Source organism: Myotis yumanensis, unplaced genomic scaffold (assembly GCF_028538775.1).
Source record: "Myotis yumanensis isolate MYYU_CA2020_CCGP unplaced genomic scaffold, mMyoYum1.0.hap1 SCAF_12, whole genome shotgun sequence".
In the NCBI taxonomy this organism is placed as follows: domain Eukaryota; kingdom Metazoa; phylum Chordata; class Mammalia; order Chiroptera; family Vespertilionidae; genus Myotis; species Myotis yumanensis.
Genome location: NW_027223763.1, coordinates 47,595,103 through 47,617,512, shown reverse-complemented (window position 1 = coordinate 47,617,512; position 22,410 = coordinate 47,595,103). Strand labels below are relative to the sequence as shown.

Here is a 22,410-nt window from a genome sequence, read left to right as displayed (position 1 = left end):
CTTTTAAATAATCAATATTTATTAATTTAGAACAATTTCTCCCCTTCCTTCAACATTAAGGAGAAAAATCTCTGGATCTCCAGCTTTTAAAGAATTTGTTTTGTGAAAATGTATTTTCCCCTCACCTTTGTGTGGACTTTAACACTAAATGAATATATTAAGGATTGAATTTGTCCAAACTATTTTGTCAATAATTAGAAAATATCTTTAGAACAAAGTATATATTTCATGAAATATACATAGATAACATATAAGGCTTTGTAGGTTAAAATTGTCAAATGAGTTGTGAGTATGGTGCTTTGTCTAAAATGTCTGCTTTTTCTTAGAAATGCATCATCTTAGTTTCTTGAAAATGATCATTTTACACGTTTCTATATTTTGTAGTTCATCATATAGGTTTAAATGGAGCATATTCTGTTTAAATTCCAATAGGCAGGTATGTACAGCATTGAAGATTCTCTGGGAATCTGAACTGTCTGTTGCTTATTTTGAGAGAGGATGAGGGGAGGAAGAGAGGAAGGGAGGGAGGGAGAGAGGGAAAGAGAGAGAGAGAGAGAGACCCTGAATCAGGCTGTAAAAGTCAGTGGTTATGCTTCTGAGACACTATAGGCTTTCTGAATGTTATGACATTCATTTTAACCTCAGTCTTAAGGAGTATGTATTGGGTTTCTATGGGCTTTACCCATTTTTAGTTTTAGGTTGTGTTGTTCTGATCAGTAGGCTATATAATATCATAGGGGTCACGTGCTAAAGTACTAATGACAACATTGGCAACTCCAAGACTTGTTTGGTTGTAGAACATAGTACACACAGCTGAGCCACCTCTGGGGTTCATTTTGCATTTGCCTGAGTGGCCTCCAGAGGTGACCTGCACTGCTATATTTTCCCAGTAGGATACAGTTGTGGTAGTAACTTAAAAACCCTACCTATGTTGGACTAAGTAGGCTGATCCTAGCTCAGCCCCTTCTCTGTCATCTGAAAGAACTGCCCTCTGACTCCATTCATAGTTTGTGTTTGATCTCTGTGAGTAGTTGATTTATCATTTTTCAGAGCCTCTACCTAAGGCCACAGATTTTCTGGGGGATCTGGGAAAGTCTGCCTTTACTTTCATGAAGTTTATGGTCAGTTAAACCTCGCTTTTGATGGGCTCACTTCATTCTGGGAAGAAAAATCCTGCATTTGTGAAAATGAAAGGGCACTTGCCTTTCTCAGGGGAGCTGAAAGCTATTGGTTTCTCCCGAGAGGATTGCTGGTGAAGACAGTTATGAAGAGAACAAGTAACTCTTTTAAATGAACAGCGTGTTCTTGCTTAAATATTTCCCAGAATGATTCCAAAGAAATAGAATACAGGTAAGTTTTGTCATGTTCTCATTGTGAGTTAAGATTACGAAAAACAAAAATAGGATTAGAATCATAGAGGAGGAAAAGCCTTCGTACCAGTGGCTTATGTTTTATATCTCCTGGATTCTAACCATTTATAAAATTATCTGGTTTCTTGCCCCTACCATCGTTGATTTTTTTCCCCTCTCTTTTTCCATCTAGGGACCTTTGAATTATTTTTATTCATAAGTGAAAAATGTATTACAGCTTTATTTCCTTTTATTAATAGTTCCTTCTTGCCCTTAACCACATCTCTGACTTTTTGGCAAGTAAAGTCCAATGAGCTCATGCTTAATCATGTATAAACAACCACCTAATTATATGGTTTTGAATTTTCATTTAACCGACTAAATAAAAATGACACAGAAAGAGAAACCTGACAACCTCCCTGTATTTGGATACCTGGCCTTTCTCTCCCTCACTCTCTCTTCACACATTTAGTAAAATGAGTGTTAAAACTTATTTTAAAAAATGAGTTGGCATTTGCCAAGTTTCTGAGCTAAAATTGTTCTTTTCAAGGCTACATGTCAAAAAACAAGTCAGTTGAGCTGCATACCTCTCCTTTACAAATTTCTTTCCGCAGCTATTCTTTCCTCCTCTGGACAGAGGTGTTTCTAGAATTCCTTGTGCTGCTGGTGTCAGGTGACAGAGCAACCAATCAGGGCCAAGATTTCTCAATCTTTGTCCCCTCACCTTCTCTTCTGAGGTACAATAACAATGATCCCAGTTGCCATATCTTCCCACCCTCCCCAAACCACTCTGATTGACACATTTTTGAAAGAAGATAGTGGGAAAATCCTTTCAAACAAAGGTGCTTACTGTGCTTAACCAGGAAGGTGGTTGCCCCGTTCCCTTTTCCACTCATTGGCTTAGTCCTACAGTTCTGAACAAGGAGCAAAATCCTTTGACTGGTTAGATGGTTTTGCTGTGGTTAGCTCAGTATAATCGACAGAAGGCCAAAGAAAAGGTACTTTATTATTATTTTTTTTTTGATATGTCACAAGATGAGTACCTAGAGAGTAGATTTGTCTACTAGTATTTAATAGCCACAAGACAGAAGAAAGGGAAAGAAATACCTGTGAAATTTGGTGAAAGTGATTTATTTTTTCATGGGTCCTTCAGCCGTAAAACATAATTTGGTTTCTTGAAGTACTATGACTCTGAAACATGCATATCTCTAAGTGCTAAAATTTCATACACTTATTAGATGAGGTAGATTTGTTTGGAAGCAAATTATATTGACTCCACTTTGAGAACTGAGAGTTAGTTTCTAAACAATCTTCCTTATTGAAAATGTTTTTAGAGATAACCTTCATAATTTTTAGGCTCATTGTAAGGAACTAGTATTACCCAGTGATTCATAAGGATTTATTGTAACATTTTCTTCCAAACTGTAGATTTGTATCAAGGTTCATGTTCCTCTTATTGTGCAAGAAGATCAAAGTGAACCCTCTGCCTTTCCCTGTTATTTTGTTTTGTTTTGTTTTGTTTTGTTTTGTTATGGAATGTTTAGAACAAAGTGGGAAGCAAATTCTGGCAGAGTTTATAATTTGGTTCACCTGGAGCAGTAAAAAGAGGCGGCACTCTAACTACTAAATTAAGACCTCAATTAAATTGATCCTTGGAGAATCAGGGAGGGATTATATTTCTCTCTTTCCATTTATTTTCAAAGCTACAGGATCTAAACATTGCTTATGATTTGTTATTAATTCTTGTCCAAGAGTTTGTATATTATTCAGGAAATAAGTTTCAACTCAATTAGTATTCAGCTTTTTATTCACATTTATTCTCAACGTTATATTCAACTAAGATAAATAATACCACTCCTTCAAAAAGTTTAGGCATAACATAAGAATTACTCTTAATTTAGATTTTTTTTCATGTTGGCATTAATCTGTATTTTGATTGCCTTTTTGTTTTGATGAGAAAGAATTTGAGTTGGAAATGGTGCTGTTCCACATTGTTTAACCTAATTGTAGATATCATTAATTAAGAGTTATTGCTGATATAGTGTCTGAATTCATACCTGTAGGATGTAGAGCTTAAGTATTCACATTTAATTTAATGCTAACTCATGTTCCAATCAAAGTACTCACATTTACTTTAATGCTAACTCATGTTCCAATCATGTTGACAGAGATGCTTAGATTACTCTGGTTCTCTTTTAAGTTCAAAAATAGCATTAAATAAAAGAAACATAAGGGAAGTTACACTAACTAGATTGCTGTGTGTTGAGATTTTTGACTAGAATCATGTTTCTATATTTTGGTAGTTTTGTTGTTATGTAATTTTATACAGTAACAAGTTGCTTGAGCCAAAGGGTAGATATTTCAGTTTTTGTATCTTTCCAATTTTAATAGAATCTGTAGTGGGTATGACTTACTCTACCAACTCATGTATACAATAAATGCTGCCCTGACTAGGGATTGAACCTGTAACCTTGGCATATTGGGATGATGATGCTCCAGTTAACTGAACTACCTAGCCAAGGCAAAATCATTTCCTTTAAATCAAAGCAATGAAACTCTTAAGACTTCATCTTACTGATGAGCAGAAAATTTAATCTCAATCATTGTTTGTTGGGGTACCCAATATCTTGCCAAGGTACGACAGATCCTGGGGTCTTGTACAGAGGAGAACATTCCAAGTACTTTTCTGGTTCTTGGTCCATTATGTAGTTGCTAAGGTGACTGCTGACCAAGCCCACATGATTTCTAGAAGTCTGTTGCTGTGTGCATTGCTTGGGCACAGGAACCTGGAGTCTGGCCTTTGTATATTTGCCACATAACCATGACCTCCACTTTTGCTGCCCTCCCTGAACACTGTCTCTCTATTTGGGGAACCATCAAACTGCTGTTCTTCCCAGATTTTGGGCAGTCTTCCCTTTCCTGGCTTCTGCCTCTGAGGCAACTCAGAGCACCTGAGTAATCTCAGTGGATTTAGATGTCTACACAGGACTAGAAAAGAGGATGAAATCAATCAGTGTCAACTTCTAGCCCTCTTGTAAGCCTCAGAGGCAAAGGAGCACAAATCCTATTTAATAAAAGGCTAATATGCAAATAGACCAAACAGCAGAACAACCGGAACACCTGAACAACTGGTCCCTATGACGTGTGCTCACCACCAGGGGGCATATGTGGAACATGGCGGGCATTGATTGCAGTGGGATGGTGGAGCAGGTGAGCCGGGGCGCCAGACCAAGGCGGGGCATTGATTGCTGTCATTGGGACGAGCCTCTGATGGTTACTGAAAATTCTTTGCTCCCATGTGCCACGGTCCCACCTGGCACTTGCACCTGCTGCCTGTGCTGGCCCTGCTCGCACCCGCTGCCGGTGCTGGTCCTGATCACTCAGCGCCATCAGCAGGTGTGAGCGGCAGCTGCTGGCCCTGATCCTCCCTGAGGGCTTCTCCACCTCCCCCTGCTCCTGAGAAGCTATTAGGGCAGCAGCCACCACTTGCACCCACTGACTGCGCCGGCCCCAATCTCTCTGCGCCGTCAACAGCCCCCTTATTTATTCAGCAGGTGTGAGTGGGGCTGATGCCATCAGCATGTGGGAGTGGTGGTGGCAGCAGGAGCAGGGCTGCTGGCAAAGTGAGGACCAGGGGCTGCGGCAGGCGGGGCTGGGCGGGGGTGTGGAGAATGGGCCGAGACCCGCCCCTGTGCCTACCGCAGTCTCAAGGCCCAGTTATCTTTTAAGGTGCATGAATTCGTGCATTGGGCCCCTAATTACAAATAATAGCTCAACAAATATTTTTGCCATATATGTGGTCTGCTGAATGGGCTTTGGAACAGGGGGTTAGAGATCAACCAAAGGACTTGTATGCATACATATTAGCATAACCAATGGATACAGACACTGGGGTGGTGGGCGCTTGCCCTCGGGGTTGGGAATGGTGGGAGGGATGTCAATCAGGGTAAAAGGAGACATATGTAAAACTTTAGACAATTAAAAAAAAAGAATAAAATGTATTCACCACAAAAAAAAAGAAAAAGAAAAAAGGAATCTACAGCCTACAGAGGCAAAGGTATGAGACAGCCCTGGTGGACTTCTGGTTGCAAGAAACTGTGTATTTCCTGGTTCTTAGAAGTATGGTTGATTTAATTTTTAATGTAAGAAAATATAATCTCCATAACTATTTGCCTTTTCTCCAGGTTTGAGTCTTCTGGGCATCTCATCCAGACTTGTAAGCTCATGTAGAATATGTTGCAGAAAAACTTATGATAGAGTATTTGTCTCTTTAGACAATTCTGAGGAATTACTGTTTGAGGGAAAACAAAGGTAGCCTAGCAGCTTTTAATGAGAACAGTGTAAGCTGTGCTTTTTGGATAGTAAGAAGTTGTCACTAATGTGAAGGATCAAATGGGATTTTGCCTCTGAATCAAATCTTAGATTCTGAGAAAAAGTTTCATTTACTTATATTGAATGACTTAGGCCATATTCCCTTTATATTGAGTGTGTGTGTGTATGTGTGCGTTTGTGTGTGTGTGTGTGTGTGTGACAGTAAAGGAGTATGGATGGGGGCAAAGTAGTAATATTTCTGGTTGTTCAGGTAATTTAGTGACAAGGACATATTAACACTTGTATTCACTGGGCGTTGCTGTCTGTCTTTTACATCACAGCATATTGAAGAGGGAACTTCTCAGCCTCATTTGTGGCCTTGAACTATACTTGTCTTGCCTTATAAGTTTTGTTAAGAGTCATATTATTTGTTTATCCAGCAAATATTTGTTAACACCTACTCTCTGACAGAGGGGTTCCCAGTTATTGTTTCATACAGTAAGGAGTCTCACCAATAGGCAGCTTTGCCATTTCTCATCCAATTTCTTCTTCTGGTTGTCTTAGGGGTAACAAGCAGCTTAGAAAAAACATGAGCTTAATTTATGGAGAAGGATTTGGAATCTAATATTTCTTACAGGTCCTTCAACAGCCCCCTTATTTATTTTTTATAAGGTTATTTGGGGATTACTATGTTCCCTCTGTTGATTGCAATATGACCTGGTCCAGACCTCATCACTGTATCCTGAAATCATAGCAACATCTCTCTAGCTTGGTTTCCTGCCTTCTCTCTTTGCTCTGCTTCCATATTACTAGAAATAGTTAGACTGCTCTGTTCATAGTCCCTCATCCTATCACAACCATTCTTAAAAACCTATTATAGCTCTTTTGGGGGCCTGGCCTCGGAAGTCCTGCATAATATGATAATACTTTAATAAGAATACGAATGCCTAGGGCTTATAGAATGCTTACTTGTGTACTAGACACTACTATAAGTGCTTTACATACATTGACTTACTAGTTTTCCAAAAAAACTTATGAAGGTATGTACAGTGATCAACCCCATTTTCCAGATGAGGAAACAGAGGCACAGAGAGTTTAAGGAACTTGTCCAAGGTCACACAGCTGGTAAATTAAGATATTCTGGTCTTAGCATAGTCATTCTTTACCACTTCCCCATGCTACCTCCATACCACTTTCCTAGCATATTCTCTTCACTTCACTTTGGCCAGCCTACTGTTTGTACCACTGTCTCCCAGTTATTAACGGGCTCGGATTAAGTCTCACCTCCTCCAGCAAACCCCCTCCACTTTATACAGATCTATTTCTTGTTTGAACTCTTTCTGTGCTCATTTGGAAGAGATTATGGAAACTCTAAGATTGGGTGTGTCCTAATTGTTTCATATGTTTATTAAAACTCTCTCCAACTCAGCGGAAGCACTTTGAGGGCTAATCCAAAGGCCTAGGATTCCATTCATCCAGGGCAGCACCAAGCTCACAGATAGTGCTTAATAAATGTTGCCTGTTCATGGTCTTGAGGAAACTGGGGCACTTTTCTCCCATTAAAGTATGCACTCTCCACTCTTCTCATCCTTTTTTTATATTTATGGACATCTAGTCTTAATAGAGCAAGTAGTAAAACAATTTCACCAGGAATTAACTTATTTTCACAGATTAATCCCACAGATAAGTCCTGGTTTAAGCCTATTAAATTAAATTGTAAGCAAGAATTACCTAACTCATTTATGTATCTGTACTCCCTGGAGTATATACTATCACACAGAGCAGAGATTCAATAAACCTCATCAGTGAGCAGTAAATCACTAAACTGGGCCTGTACTGCTGGTCTGGTACTTCAGTTTTTCAGAGTAATGGCTTGCTTATTTAACAAATACATCTGCTCCAGTCCCATGGGATGGTTAGAAAATTTGTTGAGGGAAAAGCAGTAAAATGTGCTTACATTTCCTCTTTGGATTTCTAGGCTAATCGTTGGTGAACTTTATTTAACATCTTGATATACTAAGAGTCTCTACGGAGCAGAGCAGCTTTCAGTTAACGTGGCAAATCATTACAAGAGAAAACAGAAGGGTCAGCATAAGCGCTCTCTACTAATTAGTTGGTAATTGATGTACAATAGTGGACTGGTGGGACTTTAGAATATAAATTTGGGAATGCTGTTTAATATATCTTTACATCTTTATGAGGTGGTTCAGAGCTGTGTATTCTTAATAACATCTTATCAGGAGTGCCCAAGTTGTGGGGAACAAGAATGAGGCTTCATGTCCAGGAATCCAGGGAACTGAGTGGTACAGAAAGGAATATGATATATTTTAATCTCTCAGGGTATAAATACAATCCCATTTAATGCAGGGGTGAAATGAAATGAGTAATGCTGGTGATTCCATACTCTGTAGCCAACATTCTTGAATGCTGACTAGGTTGGAAGAGTGTTGGTGTGAAAGTTATATTCTTTGTGGGAGAAACTTGGTAGAGTCAAGCCCAACTTCTTTGTGGTGGGATATTGCATGATTCATGGGAATCTTCATTAATTTGGATTCGATGTGACCTAGTTATTGGCTGGGACAAAGTAACTTACTATGGAATGAAGTCACAAAAACTGTCTTTATATGACCTCTTGCTACTTGATCTCCTAAATTTTTATCAGCCAATTATAAAATCATCAGACTTTCTTGAACTTGCTTTCCTAACCATGGCTGTCTTATGGTGTCATTCACCACCATGTGGCCTTTTCCTCATTGTTTGTCCAGTTTCATGTCCTTTTCTAGCCTTTCTCCCCATCTCTACCAGGTTAATCTTGGGTGAACTTGGTTTCCAATAGGGGTACACCACTATCTATAGCACAGGGTCCTAGGTGCATGTCACCAGGCCAGTGGAATCAGCCTCATCTGGCTTAGTTAATTTGAGGTGGAACCTATGAATTTGCATTTTTTAAAACTTCCCTAGTAACACTAATGCAGCCTGGTTTGAGCCGTTGGTGAATGCATAATGTCCAGGTCCTTCAGGCTCTATTTTCTCCCTTTCTTCCGCTTGCCCTTTCCCCTCTTGCAGGCAGTCCTGACTTTTCTTCATTTTCCCCAGTATGCACCATGCCTCCTCCCTTCTGTTTCCATGTCTACATTCTACCATATCCTTCTCATTCATGTGCTCATACTTCATGTTTTAACTTATGTTTCCAAAGTATGTTCCTTTAGATGCCAGTCTTGAGAGAGTCCATAAGAGAGGAAAAAAAAAGCAACCTAAACAAATATATTTTGCATATTATTTGCTTCTCTGGAAGACTTTTCATATACATTTGCAGTTTGTATAAAGGCTCTGAGAAGTCAGTAATAAAGAGATATATTTAACTTTGCCATATTAGGGGTTTCCCAAAGCTGTTTGACTATGGAGCTCTCCATGACCCTACCTTATTTGTTATCATTGAACAATTTAGGACTTCCTGAAGATCTTTGGGAATTAAAATTGGTAATTAAACTCCTTCAATGAACAATCTTATAAATAGAAATTTCCTCTTTTCTGAACTCTTGTCACTGTGATTCATCCTCATGCTTATAATCCTATACAGTCCAGTATCATTATCAGATTGTTCCTAAGTGAGTATATCTTATCTCTACAGAGATTGTATGGTCCATGGAGGCTAGATGCTGTACCCAATATTTCTTATCTCCCATAGGTTTTGTGCAGTTTGGAGCATTTGCAATGTTTGTGACATTGAAGTCTTTGCTTCTGAATATAAGAAGCCAGCTATTTTATTCTAATTCTCATCCTTTGGTGGTGTTTTTAGCCAATTACCCATGCTTTAACTGTATTTCAGAGTAACACACCACACACTCACATATATGGGGTGGGACAAAAGTGGGTTTATAGTTGTTTGTATGAAAAATAATACAGTAATTAATAAATAATAACACAAGAATAAACCCTGTGTTTCATGTACTCATAACTGTAAACCTACTTTTGCCCTACTCTGTTCATTAAGTTGTTACTATGGTATCTAAGTAGTGAAACTTTATAAATTTGATAAAACACTACATAACAAACCTATATGCTAAGTATGCAAGAAATATATCTAGTTCTAGGGAGCACAGTATAAGTGAAAACTGGGGAGAACCTAAGAGGACGATAAGGTGGGATGAGGAAAGAGAGAGGCTTGAAGCTTAAAACCCATTGAGGGGGAGGGGGGCCAAGTCTATGTATTGAGGTGGAAGATCTTAGGCAGAGAGTTATTAGTATGTAGTCCTTAGTCACTCAGGAGAAAAGAGGTGCTAGAAACAACATCAGAAAGGCAGCAGAGACAAATTGTTTGATAAAATAAAAATAATATTTAAAATGCATTTACTAAGTGCCAAGCCCTAAGTATATGACATGTATTAGATTATTTTAAAATATATTTTTATTGATTTCAGAGAGGAAGGGAGGGGGAGAGAGAGATGGATACATCAATGATGAGAGAGAATCATGGTTCGGCTGCCTCCTGCACACCCCCTACTGGGAAGTGTTAATTGTATACAGCACAGTAGTTAAGAGCATGGGTTTGCACCCTAGTTATACCACTAAATGACCGTTTATCTTGGGCAGGTTACTTAAGTTTTCTGTGCCTCATTGTTCCAATCTCTAAAATGGGGATCAAGCCTGCAACCAGGGCATGTGCTCTGACTGGGAGTAGAACTGTGATCCTCCTGGTTTATAGGTTGACACTCAACCACTGAGTCACACCTGCTGGGCTATTAGGTTATTTTTAATCCTCAAAACAACTCAATGAATTAACTACTAGTATTACCCCATTTTAAAATTGGGACAATGAGACACAGAAAGCTTAAGTAACCTGCCCAGGGTCACATGGCCATTTAGTGGTGAAACTAGGGTGCAAACCCATGCTCTTAACTACTATGCTGTATACAATTAACACTACTTTCCTTTTTCTACTATTTTACTTTTTCATCTGCCTCCAATGTCCAGTGATTTATTAACCCATCTTGACGACCCACCTTGGTATGAATCTCAGAACCTTTTCTAGAAATGCATGATTCAGGGTTGGAAAAAAATTGCTCTAAAGGGTATTACTGGGATAATTTGTAATATTTGAATATAAACAGTATATCATTGCTAATTTCTTGAATTTGATCATTGCTAATTTCTTGAATTTGATCATGGTGTTATGGTTATATAGTTAGGGGTGAAGGGCATAAAATATGATTTATTCTTAGACAGTTCAACAAATTAATAATAAGCTTATATATAGAGAGATGAACATATGAACATATTGATCAATAGATAAAATAAAGATAGAGTTTAATTGCATTATTCCTATAACTATTTGTAGATATTAAATGTTTTAAAGTGAAAGGTTGGGAAGAAAACATTGATCCTTAGAGATGGTAAGACGTATCTTAATATATACTAATACTTTAATCCTATTAATAACTCTATGAGTTAGGTACTATTACTAATACTTTTTAGGGAACAGGACATTGAGGTGCAGAGACTTTAAGGACCTTGTTCACTGTCACACAGCAGTGAGTAGGAGAGGTGGGACTCAAATCCTGATAGATATTATTTGTGTTTATATAACACTAGAGGCCCAGTGCATGAAATTCATGCGTGGGTATGGTCCCTAGGCCTGACCTGCAATCAGGGCCATCTTTCCAGGCTTCCCACAGCTGGCCCCACCCTCCGCCACTACCTGCTCCTGGTTCCCCTTTCGTTATCAGGTGATTGGTGCCTGACGGCTGGGGGAAGGGACTGAGAGGTCGCCTGTTCCCACCCGCTCGCAGGCTACGCCCCCACTGCGGGTTGCCCTCTGTGTGTGGGATGACCTTCGGGGTGGGGGCCTTGGCCTGGTGCCGCCCATCTCCCGCCACCCACTTCCATTTCCCATTTGCCATCAGGCAATCAGAGCCTGCCAGCTGGGGAAAGGGACCGAGAGGTGGTTAGTGCACCTCAATAGTGACTGGTCCAGCAGTCTTCTGGTTCTATTGCTTTTAAGGTCAATTTGCATATTACCCTTTTATTATATAGGATTCTGTATATTAGGCTGAACCATATAGAAATTGCTCTCATTCAATCATGTTTGACCTATAGAGAAAGCCTTTTATATGACCCAAACTAGAAGCAGGGATCACCTCTTTTATAATGAACTGGAGGGCTGGTGCATGACATGCACCGAGTGGGGGGTCCCTCAGCCTGGCATGCACCCTCTCACAATCTGGGACCGCTGGCTCCTAACCGCTCGCCCGCCTGCCTGCCTGCCTGATCGCCCCTAACCACTCTTCATACCTGCCTCATCGCCTCTAACCACTTTGCATGCCTGCCTCATCACTCCTAACCCCTCTGCCTGCCTGATCGCCCCTAACCACTCGCCTGCCTGCCTGATCACCCCTAACTGCTCACCTGCCTGCCTGATCACCCCTAATCATCTCTGCCTACCTGCCTGATCACCCCTAACCACTCTTCTGCCTGCCTGGTTGCTCCTAACCACTCCCCTGCCTGCCTTATTGCCCCTAACTGCTCGTCTGCCTGCCTGATCGCCCCTGACCGCGTTTGCCTCGGCCTCGCTGCTAGGGCTTTGTCTAGAAGGACATCCAGAATGCTGTCTGGAAGGTCATTCGTCTGTCTGGTCTAATTAGCATATTACCCTTTTATTATTATAGATGGTTGATTTGGTGTTTGCCTTCATGACCAGGATACTGAATATGTGGGGATTGAGACTGTCCATCTTGCTCACCATCATCTCCAGGGACTGTCTGGCTTGTGGTTGGAATTTGATAAGTGTCAGTCGAATGAACTATAACAACCAAGACATTTTGGTTATTTCTTCCTACCCTCCTCCCATTTTATGTCCTTTCTGTTTCCCCAATGTCTATGTCATTTTTAGAGGAATCAGTGGTTAAACATAAACAGTTCTGAAGGATGTGGCTTAGCAAGGATAATTGTGACATAATCAACTATTTGACTTCACCAGAACTCTTTAAACTAATGAAGATGTTAATTAAAAACATACCTCTGCTAAGATGACCTCTTATTTAGAAACTGGAAAATACAAAACATTTATGCTCCCCACCAGCATGCAGTGATTTTAGCTAGAATGTATGTGGTACTCAGAATGCCATCCACTCAGATCCTTATTTGAGTCATAAACACATTTTTAAAAAACAGTGTGCAGTTGCTAAAAAGCGGAAAAAGTGGTATTTCAAAATGAAAACTAGTGCACAAGTAGTTGGCACATCTGGTAGTCAGAAAAGTTGTATGATTTGTTTTCAGCAAATGACAAGCCAGGGAACATTCAAACTTGGCCAGTTGAAATGTGTTTTTTTTTTCTATCTGTGACACCTGGTTTTAAAAAAAAATTGGCTCCAGACTGAAAGCAGATAGAACATTGGCAATGGGTAAAGAAATAAATAGAATCAGTACTATCTTGTTTTATTCAAGGAGTTAGAACTGTTTTACTTCAAGAAAGAGAATGGAGCAAAAATGCCATGGCAGTCATGAATAACAACAATAATAACAATAGCAGCTAATACCCATTGAGAACCTACTGTGTGCTAAACAATGTGCAGAGTCCTCTACATGTGTAATTAATACTAGATGTACAGCAACCTTATGAGGTGGTATTATTTTTATTCCCATTTTACACATGAGAAGACACAGACATGGAGGTAAAGCATGTTTAAGTAATGTGCCCAAGTCGCATAACTAGCTGGGGTGGGGGTGGGGTGGGCAGATCCCAGGTAGGCTGGTGAGCCCACACTTCAAATACTGCCCAATTCTGAGTAGTCTGGAGGTATTCATTTTGTTTATAATTATGAAAAAAATTATTGGATTGAGCACAGTGACCCCAGGTCAAATTGTTTGCCTACACTTTTGAGACAGATACTATTTTCCAGAACATTCTCACAGCTGTGCCACAAACATTACCTGTTCCCAAGACATTTACCATTTAGCCTGAGGCTTCAAGGATGCCATATGTGACACTTTTCAGAAACAGTCACTCCTCTGTGGTTAGATGAGGTTCAACTTGACCAGTGTATTTGGGTGTAGGAAGTAATACAGTAAATATCACAGAGACGCTGGGAAGTTAGCAGTGCTGTGGAATCTGTCAAAGGACTGACTTAATTGAAGCTTGTTTTTGAAAAATGGCACTGCCTTTTAAAAAAGAAAACCAGGAAAGTTTTTGTGAAAATAATTTGTCAGTATTCAATATTCATGTGTATCACTATCTTTTATTTTCATTTATTCATTTCTTTTTAACTTCATTGACCAACGTTATTGTTTGTGTTCTGTCAGTTTAGGCCCTGGGCTAGGTGCTGAGGAAGCAAAGATTCCTTAAACAAGGGCTTTACCTTGAAAGAGCATTAAAGTATAAATGAGGAGGGGGTGACAGGCATGTAAACATCTCAGTTCCCTGAAGGTTTGGGGGTAGATTTTTATGAGAGACTGTAGGAGAATGAAAAGAAGAATTGGTCATATCTTTCCAATTGGCAGTTGGGGTGGGGAGTCAGAGAGATGTGACCTTTGAATTGAGACCGTGAAGGTGCAGAGGTGCTCACTAGGTATGCAAGTTAGGGTGAGGCTGTTCCAGGCAGAGAAGACCATGAACAAGACAAGATTAGACATTTCTCAGCCATCATGTTGGTATTTACCCATTCTAAGGTGCGCATATTTTCATACCAGCACATCTCTGAAATCGCAACACCATGCACTAGTTTAATTGACAGTGCATGTTCTTACTGGTGCATAAAATGATGGTGGGCCTTACAATATATAGCATCTTAGATTTGATGAAAGAATGTGTGAATATGCTTTGCCTTTAAGTAGTATTTCTTGGGTGTGCTGTTCTAGCGGCTAATATGTCTTTGTTTTAGAGGTAGATATTAATACCTTTTTTTTTTAAATATATTTTATTGATTTTTTACAGAGAGCAAGGGAGAGAGATAGAGAGTTAGAAACATTGATCAGCTGCCTCCTGCACATCTCCTACTGGGGATGTGCCCGCAACCCAGGTACATGCCCTTGACCGGAATCGAACCTGGGACCTTTCAGTCCACAGGCCGACGCTCTATCCACTGAGCCAAACCGGTTTCGGCGATATTAATACCTTTTTATAGAGGTGGAAGCAGGCATGAAATGAGTGAGTTGCTTAGATAAGTATATGACATTAAATTTGACAGAATACCTGACATATGGTGTAGCTTTTAGTAGTCATGACTGGTAGGGATGGGACCTGGGGAGATAATTTGAGTGTCTTTTATACTGGACTAGGCTATGGACCATAGCCATTTTTTTTCTGAGGTAAAAAGAGATTTGAAAAGCAAATGGCATGTAGTTTTATGGAATTTATAAAGATACTAAGTTCATGGTCATTGCATAAAAGTATATCCATTGGATAAAAGTATATCCATGGTCATTGCATAAAAGTATTCTTGATGAGATGAAATCCTGATGGTACAGTGTTATGTGAGTTATGGAAACAGACCATCCATAACTTATCTTTCAAGGCACTAGAAGATGCATCAGATATAAGTTGCAGTGAAAGAGGTAGAGGCAAGGTTCTGGTTTGTGTATCTTAAAAAAAATTGAGAGAATTTTTCATTTAGAGCTAATGAAGCATCCAACACCTAACCACCCAGGTACCATGAAAATATACCCTAGTGGAATCTGTTTCTGCTCTGTAAGAAAATCCTTGTGTGGCCTTGGGGAAGTCAATGACCACTTGGATTTTAGTTTTCAGAGGGCTGGACTCCAGCAGGCTTCTTCCAGTTGAAGATGCTGGGACTCTCCCAGCACTTTTAAGGTCTGGTTTCATTGATGATAGCATAGCCATTGCTGTAAGGTCTTGCTTATCCTTCAGTTTTGTGGGCTCTATCAAGAGAATATTACAAAAGATGACTGTCATCTTTGGGGTTATGGATTTAATTTCTGGGAAAACAAAATAGGAAATTGTATCCTCTAGGACTAAGGAAGGTTACAGTGGTGTTTTCCACCTACTTTGATCCCAAGTATATCAATGAGAAACATGGGGAATTTGGTGAGAAATATTTAGGGCCTGATCCGTTAAAAACTGAGGTCATACTTATTTTTGTTCATTTGAAATGGGAACAGAGTGTACAGTCACTGAGACTTGACCAGGTAGTTTGCAAAAAAAAAAAAATGTTTGTAGAAGTACATCCATGTAAAAAGAATGTCTAGAATGATTCAACCATTTTTATTTTTTTGTAAGTGAGTCATGACAGTGTTTGCCTTTCTCTTTGCTTTTCCCTTCTCCCTAAGGACACAGATTTTTGTGGGTTTCTTTTTTTTCTTTCTCTTTTGGGTATGAACCAAATTTTACTGCATTCAAAGATTGTTACAATAAAAAGAAAAAGCTATGCCTAATTATAATGAGTGTTTTGTTTATGGCTCTCATCCTGATTTTTTAAAAATTGGCTATATGTCCAATGACAATGTAGTGGGATGAAGAGGAGAAACCAAGAATGGAGAGACAAGAGCCAGACTCTCTCCTTTTAAAGAGGCTTTTTGGAAGGTCAGAATTGGAATGAAGTAAGCCAGTTAAAATATTAGCTATTCTAGAATAAACTTGGTTTGATATGAGTAAGCCCATCCATCTACTTATCACTTTAACCCTTTAGGTAAGGAGATGATAAAATAATGTAAGTGGGCATTTGTATACAGAAGGAGCAAAATGTAAGCATGTTTTGTATGTGGTGATTCTAGATGAGTTGTAGCATTATGTTTTTCTTCATTGCAATTAGAGGAAGCTTTTTGGTGATACCAATCCTAAAAAAACAGATCCAAGGACTGTCTCTAAAGATGGGACCTGATAGAAGTGTGCACATGTGTGTATTTACTGATTTCTGATATAAGGGACATGAAAGCTAACCTGATTCGTTTGTTTTTAGGGGTTCTTGGCTTTGGGCCTCAGTGCAAGTCCATTGGAAAAGGCAGCTGCAACAATCTAGTGGTCACCAGCAGCCCCATGATGGTTCAGCGACTGGGACCCATTTCACCTCCAGCAAGCCAGGTCTCTACAGCATGCAACCAGATCAGTCCTAGCTTACAGAAGGCAATGAATGCAGCCAACCTGAATATACCTCCTTCAGATACCAGGTCTCAAGTTACTTTTATTTCCCCCTTCTTATGGTGTAATCATACCCTGTGAGTGTTTTCCCTTCCCTTCTTGAACACACACACACACACACACACGCTCACTTGCTTAAGCTACCCTTTTAATTTGAGCTTCTTTAGGGGAATGTGTATAAAAATTAAGTATGTGCCATGTCATCTTAATTTGGAGGAATGGTTTAGGTGGTTTAACACCTGCTGTCTTGTGGTGTGAGTGAAATGAATGTCCAACTTGAGATGTTGGGCCTCCCTCATTGACTAAACTCCAGTGAATTAATTTGTCACTTCCTGGTGAGGCAAGTTATGTGTCAAGGCCTAGAAAATTGATATGTTCATGTGCATCCATCTTACCTGTTCATTTTCAGTGCGTATGTTGCAGTGTCTCCAGGCTGCTTTGTAACTGTTTTGTCTATAAATCTATCCCCCTATCCACCCATCTACCCAAGTACCTTATGTCTGCATAGTATACTAGTAATAGTTAAAGTTTAGGAAGATAGTAGAAAAAAATGAAGATTGAAATCATGAATTTCAAAACTTTATGATGTGTCTGGGACGGCATACTTTCAGGTATAAGTTACATAACATTTCACCACAGTGTCCAATTAGGTGCTAGAATAAGTAGGTCTAATAAATGCTGCTATCTCTCCATAGGAGGAAATTAAATAGGAAAAGGTAAACGACCCCCTCAGACAAATAGATCTCTTAAGTTTAATATTAGAGGGGGCATGAAGACAAAATGCTGTGCAATGTGTAAGGTTCATTTCTATGTTTGAAATGAATTATTTTATCTTCTAGAAGTGCATTTTTGGAGAAGCTCAATCCAAAGTTTTTGCCTCTTAGTCCTGGCTCTGTTGTAACTGATTTTGCAAAGGGATTTGACTCCTGGACTGAACCTGTGCTTCCTCTTCTTGGGGAGGAGGAGGCTGGAAATCTACTGAAAAGCCTTACAGTTCTGGGATCCTGTTTCTTCTACTTCCTCCTTCCTTTCCTTCTGTCCCTCCTTCCCCTTCTTGTAACTCTGCACTTTCCTCCTACCTGCTGTTTGAGACTCAGAAATCATAGCTCCTGGATAACTTTTTATGCCAATTTTTTTTCATGATAAGGAAACTTGTTTTTCACCTGAGATTTTTTGTGAGGGGAAGCTGCTGCTGTCATTTCCCCATTGATGATTAATGCCTTGAGGGCCTCCTCAGACTTGCTGAATGTTGCATGTAAAATTAACTGTACTCGTGGGGTAGGTGTCATTGGGAAGCCTTCAGCTCCCTGTCGGTGGCAAGTCCAGCCTATGCCTAGAAGGCAGAGAGTCATAATTAATGGAGAAACTGATGGGTAGGCCTGGCACGAGCTGCTGCAACCATCTATCTAATGCAGTCTCTTGACCAGGGAAGTGTTATTATGTCAGTGTTTTCTGCCATATTTGGTTCCTTAGCATAATTTTATATCCTTAAAAGACAACATCTTAAAGATGCACTGACTTAGGTTTTTGACTATGTATTCTGTGAATCCTCCTATTGAAATAATTCTTTTTGCAGGATGGGCAAAAAACAGGAGTTGGAAAGGGGCTTGGTGAAGTATGAAACTTACTTTTAGCAATTTGAAAAGGTCACATTTTTAATGCTTGGTTTGTGTGTTCTTTCAGAAGAGAGAAAGGACAGGAAGCAACAGTTCAACTTGAAGGCGTTTGCTGCCTAGAAATAAGGATGGAGAGAGAATCAGCTTTGTATTTTATCCAAGAGGAGAGTGTTGTGGAGTGGAGGCAGGAACTGTTCAGTTTGAATGATGACTACCCTATAGACAGCTGTAAATTTTAATGTTTTTCTTGATTATCTATGTAATTCTTACTTATTATAGAAAATATGGAAAAGCACAAGGCAATAAATGATAGTCATCCTGCATCTGACCATGCACAGGCAACCATGGGTGGAATTTTAATATACAACCTTCTAATTCAGCGGTTCTCAACCTGTGGGTTGCGACCCCTTTGGGGGTTGAACGACCCTTTCACAGGGGTCACCTAAGACCATTGGAAAACACATATATAATTACATATTGTTTTTGTGATTAATCACTATGCTTTAATTATGTTCAATTTGTAACAATGAAATTGGGGGTCACCACAACATGAAGGAACTGTATTAAAGGGTCATGGCATTAGGAAGGTTGAGAACCACTGTTCTAATTATATGCAAACACATAAGCATAGGTTTTTCTTTGTATCAGATTGATCTAATAATCTACGTAGTGTTATAATTACTTTGTTTAGTTAATATAAACTCTTTCTTTTGTAACAAAAGTCTTCAGCATCATATAATAGCTTCTTCCTACCTAAGATTCCATTTTATTTAAAAAGCATATAAATACAACTATAATTTTCTATCAGTCTTTTGTTACTGGGCATTTATTTTCCCTTTACTTAAATACTTTAAGTAACACTGTACTTGTTCAATCCTATAAATAGTATTTTGTTGCTTATTTCTGGTTATAAGAATAATTCCTTAGAAATAAGATTTGCTGGAAATGTATAGTTTTGAGCATTTTGATGTGTATTCTTCAACGTACCACAGAAAAGGCTTACCCGTTTATAAACTCACCAATAGTCTTGAGAGTTCCTGCTTCCTCATATCATATCAAATATAGGAATTACTATTTTTATTACTTTGCCAATTTGATGTGCAAAATTTTATTTTTTAAAATTTGCATTTCTTAATTACCAATAACATTGAGTAGATAGTATAGATTTACTGACTGTATTTCTTCTTTTGACCCCTTTGAGTATTTTTTTCTGGAGTGCCTCATCCTGGGAAAAGCACTCTTCCTTAGCTTTGTTGGATTCTGTGTACTCCAGTGATGAGAATCATACTCTAATGCTGTATATTTGCCTTCATTAATTTCCCAACCATTTCTGACTAGCCCTACTTAATGAGAAATGCAAACTATACCTTACCCTCCTAAAGATCCAGGAGCCATTCTTGATTTAGGCATTGCAAACACTCTGCAAAACGAAGACTGTGTATATATTTTCCCTAAAGTGTTGAAGCTGAGGCACTGATAAATAACCTCATTACAGTCACTTCATATACAAATCTGGCAAAAGTTGGGAAGTAGAAGAGATTGCATGCTACTTGCCTGGGTTTTGTATATGTTTAGTTTTGTGAGTGCTTTCACGTCTATTGTGATCCTATATTTTGTGATTGAATATTTATAAACTTCCCGCAAGTATTATCCCTGTTTTATAGATAATGGACCCAAAACACAGAAAGTCTAAAGACTTTGTCTTGTATTACTAGTTTTTCAGTTACAAAGTTGAACCACCAATCTAATAATGTTATTCCAGATCCAAAAAGGCACCCATTTTTCTCTCCTAAACCGGCATTTACTGAGCTGATTTCTGGGGATGGAATTTCCTTGAGTTTCCTTTTGGGTTGGACTGTGTCCACAAAGTTCAGAGGAGGCCAAGGGGCTGAGAATGGAGTTTGGGCTGTAAGTTCTAACACCTTATAAAACCATTCTGTGTTTAGATGCAGTACTAATTCTTCCAGGGGAGATTCTCTCTCTCTCTCTCTCTCTCTCTCTCTCTCTCTCTCTCTCTCTCTCTCAGTTTGAAGAATTGCACATGATCTATAAGTTAGTATTTCTTTTGATCTTGGCCTTGAACCAAGCCATTCACTTTGGCCATCACTCCTCTTATGGCCCCATGAGAGTTACTGAATTCTTGCTTCACTAGCCATCCTAAACTGTTACACTGATAGTTTCAGAATTTCTCATATTGGTTTTATTTTGTTTGAGCTATATTGCTTTTCTTTCACATAAATCTCCAAATTAAGCACTCACCAGAAATAATATCCCAAGGATCAGATGACCATATGGAAATGGAGATTGCTCTCAGTAAGGTGACAGAACCACAGCTCTTTGTCACTTTCTTTCCCATAGGCCTGGTGTGCGTAGCAGCAGGGGCTATAAGAGAGAGTCCTTTGGAACCTTTCAGAGTCATTCAGCATGTTGTTGCAGAAAGAGAACAGAAAATGTGGGTTTCAGTCACAGGTTGTGTGACTGTAAGCCTGTTATACCGGGTCCTGTAATCAAGCAGAGCATTATGAACCACATGTGGGATATGATATGGGGAAATCAATGGAGGATGTATGTGGTCCAACTGGTAGGTGATTGCCTATCAAATGCTGCTGCATTTGTACTTCTATAAGGACTTTTTTTGTTGTTTTTAATCCTCATTAGAGGATATTTTTTCCATTGATCTTAAGAGAGTGTGGCAGGGAGGGAGGACTGAGGGAGAGAGAAAAAGAGAGAGCGTAGGAGAAAGAGAGACATATGTGAGGAAGACTCATGGATTGGTTGCTTACCATTCAACCCAACCAGGGGACTGGAATATAATCTGCAACCCTTTGGTGTGAGGGCCGATTCTCTAACCACTGAGTAACCCACTGGCCAGGGCTTCTATAAGGAATTTGGTCCTTAAGAAGAAGTTATTTTATTTATTTTTAAAATATATTTTTATTGATTTCAGAGAGGAAGGAAGAGGGAGAGAGAGACAGAAACATTAATGATGAGAGAGAATCATTGATCGGCCACCTTCTGCATGCCCCATACTGGGGATCCAGCCTATAACCCAGGCATGTGCTCTGACTAGGAATCAAACCGTGACCTCCTACTTCATAGGTCGACGCTCAATCTCGGAGCCACGCCGGTCAGGCTAAGAAGAAGTTATTTTACTTAGTTACTGACTATTTACTTTCTTAATCAAAAATATTTTGGAAACTTATGTATCTTAACACTCTGGTGGGTGCTGGGGGAAATGAAAATGATCCCTTCTGTGGAAAGGCTTTGAATTTTATTGAGGAAGTTAGCTATGTTTAAGGCACAGTACAGGCAGCCAGTGTATAACATCTTTGGAAAGAGGACTCTGACTGAGAGCTAGTGTATTTGGGGGAGGTTATGGGTTAAAACTCTGAAAGGTAAAAGATCTGGGTAATTGTACAGGAGGGATGAGGGCCAATAGGTAAAGGCCATTTGTTGTAAATTTTATTCTTATTACATGTTGAGATAGAAGAGAGAATTCTTTATGTATATTATTGCCTTAGTGAATAGACTTTGCTTTCTGAAAAAAGTATATGGTAACTGTCTTAGAAATTGATGTTTGAGGAGTTAAGGAACATGCCTGCATGGGGCTATGCTCAGATTTAAATTGAGTCGTAGTTAAGTATCATTTAAGTATCATTTGAGAAAAGTATGAAATATCTCTGGACAATGGAACAAATAAACATGTCTCAGTGTAGGCTGCCCTTCCATCAAATAATATAATTACATATACAGAGTACATACAAGCGGATAAAATACTTTCTGCCTGCTATTTGCTGCTTAAAAATCTGAAATGCGTTAGTGTGACAGTGACCAGGCAAATGCAGCATTTGAGAATGTTCTGTAAACTCTCTCAACCTTGGGGCATAAAGCAAAGTCAGTTGTCTTTGCCTCATATATGACACAACTACTGATTTTTCTTAGGTCAGAAAGCAATTCCTGAATCTCCCTGGGGAAGGGACCAAAAGGTCCTTGACATTCAATCACCAGGAACCTTCACCTGAGTTCTGCAGGGAGAGCTGCACGC

The 22,410-nt window shown here is 39.3% G+C and overlaps 1 protein-coding gene across 5 annotated transcripts in view; it reads left to right on the top strand.

Annotated features, from left to right (window-relative positions):
- GLIS3 (GLIS family zinc finger 3) overlaps positions 1–22,410 on the top strand; it is a 611,903-nt gene that overhangs the window by 294,265 nt on the left and 295,228 nt on the right. For all 5 annotated transcript variants that reach the window (XM_070431578.1, XM_070431577.1, XM_070431580.1 and 2 more), the window contains one exon: positions 16,571–16,778. In XM_070431578.1, the coding sequence (XP_070287679.1) occupies positions 16,648–16,778 (131 nt within the window). In that variant the 5' untranslated portion in view covers positions 16,571–16,647. The remainder of the gene's footprint in view (positions 1–16,570; positions 16,779–22,410) is intronic.